Here is a 10,000-nt window from a genome sequence, read left to right on the forward strand (position 1 = left end):
GTGCGATGATCTGCAACCCACCCAATGGTGTCCGTCCGCCGATCGGTGCTTTCCGCTCGAGCAAGAGAGAGCGCGCGCCTTTCGTTCAATAATATGCTCAAAACCACATCCATCTCACCATCAGACACCAGAGGAAGAGGCGCATTTGCGATGCAGCAGAGGGGGCATTGATCTATGATGGGGCTTTGCTTCTTCCGTTCGATCTTCAAGCCAAACCAAGCCAAGATTGGGTTGGTGCAATTACTATTATCCATGCGATGATCTCGCAACTCGAAGAATCGGAGGCACGCAAGTGCTCACCGCCGGATCGGATCGAGTGATGGCCAGCTGTTTCGTGTTTGATTTTCCCCTTTTCTCCGGCTATCGTTGGACTGCACACACACACACACAGACACGTACGTAAGCACCGATCAACAATGTAGCAGAATAAATTCAATATTTAGATTTCTCTGGTGGTCCGTTTGCTGAGTTGGTGTTTTTTTTTAATATTAAAACCAGAATCATGGATTACAGCCAAGAACATGGCTTCGTCTGAAGTGGGTAAATGAGTTTTGTGCGATTTCCAACCCGATCCTGTTCATCATAAAGCCAAAGCAAAGTAGCAGCGCAAAGACTGATAGCGCAAGTTATATCATTCCCCCTCATTCTCATTGCCAAACCGGATAATCCTGATTTCCGACGCCAGACAAATTGGATTTTGAAATCCCATGGACAGAAAGGGCTGCGCTAATCGATCCACCTGGCTCTCTCTGGCACACATTTGATGTCGATGTCGGTGGTGGTGACCGATTGTCCGATTTTGCTAATTGAACACCTCTCCTTCGCCGAGCATACCTGATGACCTCGTTTTACCTCGAATTTGGTGTGCTGGTGACCGGAAGCGGAACCGCATTCCAATGCACGCAACTGCTGCATTCTGTGGCCCATTTGGCAGCATTCCAGCAGCAGCAGCAGTGCTGGGGTGTTGCGTGAACCGGACACCATCCTTTTTGGCACCGATCTTTGCATGCGAATTTCGCGATCAACGCGGAGCACACCCTTTGGCACCCTTTTTGGGGTCCACTCGTCTCCCCACCTCTCGGGCCATCGGCGTGAAATGGGGCTCATTAATCTTGTGCGAAACTCTGTGGCAGTGCCAAACAAAGACGCGAGGAGGAGCAGCATTGTGGTAATTAAATTAAATAAAAAAAAAACCGCAATCGAAATGATTAATGGATCAGCGGACTAGCTGAGCGGCCATCGCGGAGTGTTCAGCGACTGTAGGAAGTCATCTTCAACCGGCGAGCGGTGGAGAATGTATAAATCAGTGCAGAACAAATAATCATAAAATCAATGCTCTCGAGGGGTCGTCCGCGATCGATTTACGAGCAGAATCGTAAAACCCCGTGCTCCGTGCCATTCTATTCCTAGTGCGCACTAGATAGAAGCACACTAGAAGCAACCAGCAACGAACTGGAAAGTGAAAATTAAAGCAACCGAATAACCGACCCTCCCCGCCCGTGCCGCCCTCGCTGGAGTATAATTTTTGCGCCACGATCACACGGGGCACCGCCGGTGATGATGATGATGATGATGATGATGATGGCGATGAGGGTAACAATACGACGCGAAAGCGAAAGTTGACACACCAAACACAGCGGATGATGACGGTCCGTTGAGGCAGTTTTCCATTTCCAAGGCCTGGAGGTAATGTCGTCAAAGCGCTGCACAGACAACGGTGCGGGTGCACGCTTTTGACGCTCATATTTCCGGTTCGTGACTAATCCCCGATGAGTTCGCTGCGCCTCATCTGCAAGCAGACAGTGCCGTACCGGATGAGCATTGTCCACGAGAGGCCATGCCAGGAGGGGTCTCCAATGGTATCCGGATTCATGACCGAGCGACCGACAGAGACCGACTGTTGCTGGCATGCCATTTTCCATCGGGATCCGTTTCGTTTGTGCACCACCCTCTTCCCTTTCCTTCACGCAGTTGCACCGAAATGTCATATCGCCCGGGAATGGCACAGGAATGGAGTGCCGCAGAGTCGCCAGACAAACGCTTGAGGTGCGGCCTGAAGCAGTGCCTTGGACTTTAAAATAGATCAGACGATTCCAACGATGGTGCGCCAAAAAGGCGTTTTGCAAACGGAACCGCGTGGTGGCGAAGTGTCGTTGCCTTTTGGATCGGGAGGACGACGATGGTCCAGACTCCAGACTGCATCGAGGAGATGAGGCAGAAATGGGGTGATGGTGGTAACACACAACACGCTTATGCTGCTGGTGTGCTACTCCATGCTAATAATAACGAAATGCAGTCCTCTGGGGTTATTACAAAAGTAATAGAAGTCCATTTCGGTTAAATATTCCAATCTTCGCCAGGAATATAGATGATCTCAGCGCTGCTGTAGACGTTCGTAATGTTCAAAGATGCTTCTAATTGAACAGTTTTCAAGGTTTTTTTAGCTTCCAGAATTTTTACCGAGAAGAAGAGAACATTTTGCCAAGGAACAAAGTCTTTTGGTGCCTCAGTTAACGCTCCTGGTCTGCATTCTGCGATCTCGTAGTTAGATTTGGTTCTTTGTCACACATTCTTCGATGCTCACATATTAAACCTTGATCGTACTTCGATCAGTAATCAAAAAAAAAAATTAAATAAAAAATGTGGCCTTCTGCAACGATGTAGACTCTTCGAATAAACCAACCTTGAGGCAACGATTTCTGGTCCGTCGCTCAATTAGCGCCCTGCTGGATGATGCCTCACACCGGTCACCGGTCACCGGTCGCCGTTCTCACCAAATAAACCTCCGAAAAATTACGGCAATCGGACGCATACCAGACGGAGAACGAACGGAACGGATGTCGCCGTCGTTCATCTTCCCTTTTGTCAGACTCAATTCGCCAATCTGTGCGCGAGAACATTATGTCTCTCGGAGCTGCCAACGGGGACTGACTCATTTGCATGCTGTCACCGTGCGCCTGGACCACGAGCCAAACGGAAACTGGAACATCCGCCTACAGAAAGCGACGATAATCTCTTCCCAAACCCCCGGGACAGCGCGCCACCAAACAAAATTCCCCCTCCGAAAAAAGGTGTTGGTGGACTGCGCTGATCGAGATCGATCTTTGGGGCCGCCAGGCGTGAAGCAAACGTTCGGGGAATCGGAAACCACTTTTCCGCTGACGCTGGGAACTCCCCGATCGCGTTGAAGACCGATTAATTGTCTCCGTTGTATTAGTGGCTCTGGCTGGAGAGCTTGTTTAATCCACACACACACACACGCACACAGCCGCTTTATGCTCCAATTCCCGCGTGTTGGTCTGGTCTGGCGTGGCCTGGTGGCCCATGGGAAAGTCCCCCTCTTTTCTCGGGTGAAATACCGAGGACCGTTCCAGGTGTAATTGATCGATTATTAGAATCGGTTGTATCAGTCCGAAACCAGCCACCACTCGATGGTTGGATGGATGGATGGATGGACACCGCTTGCCACGTTAACTCTCATCGCATCGCAGTCTGCTCTTATCACTCATGGGCGTACTTCGCGATAAGATTTCCCTTCGACCGCCTCTCTTCGTGGTCCTCCGTGGTCCGGTCATCCTGCTGCTATCGATCGCGATACGGCACGATGAAAATGTGTGTGTGTCTTCCAGTCCAGCGCCAGCAGCTCAAGTGCAGCAAAACCCCGCTAAACGGTCCGCGCCCCGGGGCCGGTTCTAAATCCCAAGGAGCTGCATGGAAGGAGAAACAGTGACCATCATCATCACCGTCACAGGCGCACTAGGGCGGATGCGCTCTTATCACTCGAGCTCCCACCCCAAAACGAAGCCGGATTTTCGGGGTGTGTTGGCCAAGATTATTATTCAATCTCCTGGGTCCCGTTGTCTGGTCACTCGGCATGACAATGTCCACTCTCAGGAGCAGTCCTCGCGTCTCGTCTCCTGTGTTTGTGTTTTGCATAAGCCGATGGAAAGACCTGCTGCCGGTGGACTCATCTGCCCAGACCCTAGGCGGAGGGGGCCAATAGGCAACAGGTTTTGAGGTGCGTCAATGAAAGAGCGAACGGAGAACGGACTGGACAAACCCCCGCCGTTCAGGGCATTATCGCATAACAGCACAATCAGTCCGTTTTCACGGTGGCTTGACGACCAGCCGGTAGCAGCAATGTCGGTGTGCGTGTGTGTGTGTGTGTGTGGCCAAGTCAGACCCCGTAGGGCAGGATGAGGGGAGAGGAGCCGCTCGTGGCTAGTTTCGCGCCACGAGGAAGTAGTTTCTGTGAGGTAATCAAAACAAATATGGACAACGCGGCCACCAACACGACCGGTACATGGTCTGGACCTCGGGGCCTGTGCCGTGTGCGCGCGTTCCGGGATAATAAAAGCGAGAGACCACCACCAACCATTTATGAGTATATGAACGAATTATGGCCACCGATATGGCGGGCTCTTCAATGCCATCGTTAGCGAAGCATGTCAACGGGTTGTAGAGCCCCCCCCCCCCCCCCCCCCTCCACCTTCCTCTAAGACACTGGACCACGGGCTGGTGGCCGTGAAAAGTTCAATACACGCCTCACCCTTCGGCCATCATTCGGTTCTTCATCCACCAATGCGCTTATGCTCATAAATGATTATGCCAAGGCATTTATCTGGGCAACGAAGCTGCCGTTCGGTCCGGCACACAATGATTGACCAGCAAACCAGCGGTGCGGAGAGGGGCCGAGCCGAGCTTTGCACAGCACCAACCGGCAGGCAAGTGGATAAACGGCCAGTCATTTGCATCATCGGACCGGAAAGCCAGTGGCCAACTGGATAGAGTGTTGCCGGTTAAGAAGACCCGAAGGAGCAAAGGAACAAGATGTTGGGGGCAGCCCCCCCTCTCCTGTCTGGTACTTACCGTGAAAGGTTCGATTTGATCTCTTCTTTAAATTTCTCCAGCTGTCGCTTCATGTTTCTGTTCATACCCCGCGGTATCCGTTGTTGGTCACACTAGATGCATCTACGCTCGCCTACTACTACCACGACCACCGCCACTCGCGACAAAATCGTCAAACACTACACTGGAAGAACACGGTTTTGGCGGCCATTCACCGCAACACCGCTACCAACAACAATAACACAATTGGCTGCACTCTGAAAGAGGAATAAGAAACACGATAAGGGGATGGGCCACGATAATATCACGCCACATAATTTCACGAACAGAACATCGCGGACTTTTGGGGGGGCTTTTGCACAATTATCACGGACGAGATCCGATCGAAATGGTCGATCGTGAATCACCAGATGGCCGGACCAGCACCCAGTAATTCCACCACTGATAACGTCGTGTGACTGAAGAAGTTTGCGAAGATAAAGAAACATGCAGAAAGGGTTGGTGGTGCGCGGAAACTGGAGGAAACCTTCGCACGAGATTGTCACCAAACGGTGACTGAAGATAACAAATCAATACCACAGTGCACACACACACTCCCTTCGTTCCGATAAGAGACTTTTTGTGTGAGGGAATTCAGAACGAGCGCGCCTCTGACGACTCGAAAACACTCGCGGTCCTGTTCCGTATTCCGTGTTTGTGGTTCTTTTTGGGGGCCAGTTTCGTTGGTATGAGATCATCGACTGTGACCTCACGCGCAGCCGCCACCGCAACCCCGTCCACGGTTTTTACCCACGAATTCTGGTTGTCGTCGAACTCCGCCCTTGAAAATCGATTGTTTACTCCCGAGAAATTCCACCACACGCAACGATCTGTTTGCGCGATTCTGCGTCTATTGTTTAGCGAAAAATTTACGCACACCTTTGGAATGTAACAAACAAAAGAACACGCACAAATATTGGCCACGGTCCGCAAGGATGTTCGATTTCTCGTTAGTCGTTTCCCGGGGAAATTGAATCGGATTCAACCTCACGGCGTAGTACCAAGGGAACGGAATGTAAAATCTAGGAGGCCCAGTCGGAACAGCGGAAAATTAAGCACAAAAATCCATTCAAAAAAGAACCTACATTTTCGTAAATAAAGCGTTTGATAGCGTCAAGGGTTCAAAATGTCCGCGGACGTATAACAATTTGACAGCGTGTAAGGGTTAGTTCAATAATCAAAGATGTACCAATTTCGATTAAGAAACGTTCTCTGCATACTGTATCAGGTTTTGAACCTGAGTAATTAAAACTTAAACATTTTCGCTTTTAATGCTTTGCGAATAATGCTAGAAAAAGTATTTTTTATCCTCAAATCAACCACAAATCGATGGTGCGAGATATCGAAACGTGGTCATAAACACGCCTAGCAAGTTTGCTTGTTTCGCGTAGTCCAGCAAAACATTTCTTGCGCGACTAAAATTTTCTTCCACGGAATAATTTGCGTGCTTTAAACTTTAACTTATCGATCTTGCAATCTTTAACTTATCGATTTGGCCGATTAGTGTAAAAATTGGCCGATTAGTTTCTTTTTTGGCCGATTAAAAATTCCGCGGTTCGGGTTTTGTTCGGGTTTGTTCGTGTTTTTTCGGTTTTTTTCGGGTTTCGGGTGGGATATTTTTGACCTATATTTCGCACACCTCGCCCAGCATGCCTTGCTGGCTCTTTTTTCTCGCTCACTCTTTGATGCGAGAGCGAAAAAGAAATATCTGCTCGAGATTTTCAACCACTCGAGCAGACTGCTCGAAACAAAGGGACTTTTTTGATAAATCGAGCAATTTTGCACGAAAAATTTCGAAAAAAATCGAGCTCGAACGAAATTTTGTTGTGCTCGAAAGTTTGAGAAGGCGATTTGAACCGCCGTTAGACGCTCGTTTTGCGATTTTTATGTTTCCTCGGTTTTTGTGGCATAAATGAGTGCAAAATGCAACGAAAATGAGGCAATAGTGCTGCATTCCTAGGAAGGACAGGTCCCGCATAATTGCTGCTGAACACAGAAAGCGCAATTAACTTTATTGTTTACTATCGCTGTTCTGTGTAAGAATGATTCATATTGTCTGTCTTGTTTCGTCGATTTCAACGCCGCATTAAAAACGTACCATAATGCGTGACGATTTGAGAGAGTAATAGAATCCCTTGAACGAGCTCCAACACATCGACTTGGCGTACACCGTTGTCGTGCCCTTCATATACTGTCCATTCAAGTTCGATAGATGGCAATCGTCGTACCACCATCCGCCGGCATACAGCTGGGCGCAATGTGACCCCGACTTATCATTATCCATATCGTGCGTACTAAATTTCGACCCCACATTACGGCTCAACGAATCCCCCGCCCCGCCACTGAACGTTCCCAAGCTCTTGAGCGGATACTTTTCGGTTTTGTCACCCAGCTTGAACGTCGCGTACCGAGCTACTCCCTTTGCGCCATCAAAGTCCTCCATCAGGAACGCAATTTCGCGAGGCTTCTCCACGGTCAGCTACAAAGGGATAGGGGAACAAGTTATATCGCAGCAGAACCAGAATGCGGAGGGGAGTTTTAGCTTCGTACCTGATAAATGATTTCATTACCCAGCCAAAACTCACCGCTCAGTGATCCGAAACCATTCTGATAGTCCGTCCAGTTTCGGTAGAATTCCTCGGAACCATTGAATCGATATTGTATCACAACCCATCCTCCTTTATCGTACTCGGCGTCGCACAACACATCCGCGGTCGTATTTCCTACGAGTTTCAGCTTGTAAATGCCGGTTTTACTCGCCTCGGAGCAGGACGATATTTGGGCTGTGTTCGAGAATCGGAAGTTTCGATGTTAAGTGAAATGCAACTAATAATTGATGGTATGATTAACCTGCACTGACGATTGCTTGATCGCCGGGAGTCTGTTTTCCTGGTCCTGGGCTAGCCATTCCCGGGTTTATTTTGATCTCAATCGAAGCGTTATCCTTCAACTGATCAAGCAACACCTGACGAAGAGTGCAGCTACTCGTGCCGGCTGTAGAACTGCATTATGATATGGCCATTAGCTACATTCTCTCACGCCATGTAACTATGTGAAATGCATTCTTTTACCTTCCTGCCGATGTTGTACCAGTCGTCATTGATGCAGCGCCGGACATCGATGACGATACGTGCAGTTGGCTCGATTGGACCGCACTAGCTGCCGATTTCTGCTGATATGCAATGATTTCCTTTTGAAGCTGATTGACACGCATCTCCATGCGCATTGTATTCCAAACGATGTTTTTTGTGTACGAAGACATCTCTTGGATTCTGGATCGAAGAAAAAAAAAGACACCTTACCACTGCCTGCACTCGGTTTCTGCCTCGATGTGTAAACTACACGTACCCCTTTGCTAAGAATTCAACTTCCGCTTGCAGCATGGTTAGCAGAGCACCGTTTTGCGTTTGGCAATCATTATCACCGAAACAGGGTACAAGAAGAAGCAACAAAATACACCAGCAGATCCGGAGACCCATCGTTGCTGCTCACTACCGGCCGCGTTGGTTCTCAGCTAATTAACTGTTGAACGTTGATAAAGAACTAAACGCGGGCCCATCGCAAGATCGGTCATTTATACCCCGAATCCATGAGCGAAGTTGCAGTAACAGGGTGATTGTTGGGAGGGAGTTTCGATGCTGAAAAGGATCGCTGATTTATGAGCAAGAATAGAGATAGCAGCAGACAAGACACGCATCGTCTGTTTGTTAGCTGTGCAGGAAAAAAAATGGAAAAACATTGTGGATTTAGAATCCCGAATAACAGTGAAATAATTTGGATGATGATACACCTTGTGTTCAAAATCAAAGGCTCATCATTAACCTTGACTCCCACCACGGGGTCATGGCGGGTCATGCAGGAAGCATAAACTGGTTTGGCTGCATCTGACTCGTCATGATCCACATGGGAATCCCCCTCGAATGTGCGAATTATTCTCCTTAATTTTTAAGGAGATCATTTGAAAAATTACACTCTTGCTACCTTCTTCAACATACTTATTTACAGAGATACTTCACTGTTATTCAAGCAAGCTAATGTTACTCAATCCCTATCCCGACTTGCTCGCTATCGGTTTCAAAAGGAAGAACCATATGGCAATCGGTTTGATTGGATTCCTTTTTGAGATTAATACCATATTGCGCACACATAGACAAGCGCGCTGCACCTTATCGCTCAAATTTGTCACAGCATCACACGTGCAGACAAAAGGCGATCCAAAAAAACCAAGTGAATGTCACACATTTTAACCCATCGCTGACAATTATGCGCAAATTCGCGATCTCCCTATAGCATGCTTACCATTTCCTCTTGTTGATAAGGGGCCAACGTATTATCAAACAAACGACGGGGGGATTCATTCAGCGGAGAATTAGCGGTGACGGGTGTTGCAGTAAATTAAACGAAAACGAAGCCACACACCTTACACGCATTGCATTAATCTAATGAATACTGCACTTACAGTACCGAGTGCGATTGCATAATGCCCTCCTCTTGCTTAACCCGGTGGTAATGCAACGGAACGCTTTCATCGAAACCTCCGGTGGGGCGGTCGGAAAAGGGGAGAAGCGGTTAGGTGAAAGCAGAGTAAGTTCAGTAGGTGAATGCCACCCACCGGCCGGGTGACCGGCCTCCTTTTTCTAAATATCACGCGTCAAAAGCATGTTCTTCTCCGGAGCCGGAACCGTTCCAGGTCGGGATGGCGGGATGGCGGGATGGCTGGATGGATGGATGGATCGGCTTCTCCATCCGCGCTGGCGCTTGCTGTTTTCGCTACAAGAAATGTCACTTCGCCAGTGTTCCTGCCGCTTGCTGTTAGCCCGCTATCGCCCGGCCTAACATCCATCCTGCCGGGCATTGGAGCCAAACCAATGCCTCCATTGCCGTAACCAGTTTCTGTCCACGCCCCCACGTGTCCTGGATAATACTGGGCGAACCATCTGGCAAAGTGAGTGAGGCCAACTACTGGCTCGCTGGACGAGAGGCGTCATTTTTAAAACGATTTCTGCGGTTTGCTCATTACTTGGCGCCGATCGCTGACTGACCGACCGACCACTCCACCGTAACCGAAATGGTCCGTAGGATGTCGGCAATAATGTACCAGGCAAACCCAGGG

The 10,000-nt window shown here is 49.0% G+C and overlaps 2 protein-coding genes across 8 annotated transcripts in view; both read right to left on the reverse strand.

Moving 5' to 3' along the window:
* The window catches only part of LOC125949618 (uncharacterized), a 15,438-nt gene extending 9,470 nt beyond the window's left edge, over nt 1-5,968 (reverse strand). The window contains exons 1-2 of one of the 7 annotated variants that reach the window (XM_049676841.1): nt 5,799-5,968; nt 4,870-5,105 (exon numbers count right to left, since the gene is read on the reverse strand). In XM_049676841.1, the coding sequence (XP_049532798.1) occupies nt 4,870-4,934 (65 nt within the window). In that variant the 5' untranslated portion in view covers nt 4,935-5,105; nt 5,799-5,968. Of the gene's footprint in view, nt 1-4,869; nt 5,106-5,189 lie in introns of all 7 variants that reach the window. The other 6 variants (XM_049676842.1, XM_049676840.1, XM_049676839.1 and 3 more) reach the window with 6 other exon arrangements.
* Nucleotides 5,969-6,973: 1,005 nt separating this feature from the next.
* On the reverse strand, nt 6,974-8,366 carry LOC125949657 (ficolin-2-like). Its single transcript, XM_049676917.1, has 5 exons — nt 8,236-8,366; nt 7,959-8,159; nt 7,738-7,889; nt 7,438-7,670; nt 6,974-7,366 (listed from the first exon to the last, which is right to left on the reverse strand). The coding sequence occupies exons 1-5, from the start codon at nt 8,364-8,366 to the stop codon at nt 6,974-6,976; spliced, it is 1,110 nt and encodes a 369-aa protein (XP_049532874.1).
* Nucleotides 8,367-10,000: the final 1,634 nt, after the last annotated feature.

This window comes from Anopheles darlingi, chromosome 2, assembly GCF_943734745.1.
Source record: "Anopheles darlingi chromosome 2, idAnoDarlMG_H_01, whole genome shotgun sequence".
Classification (NCBI taxonomy): domain Eukaryota; kingdom Metazoa; phylum Arthropoda; class Insecta; order Diptera; family Culicidae; genus Anopheles; species Anopheles darlingi.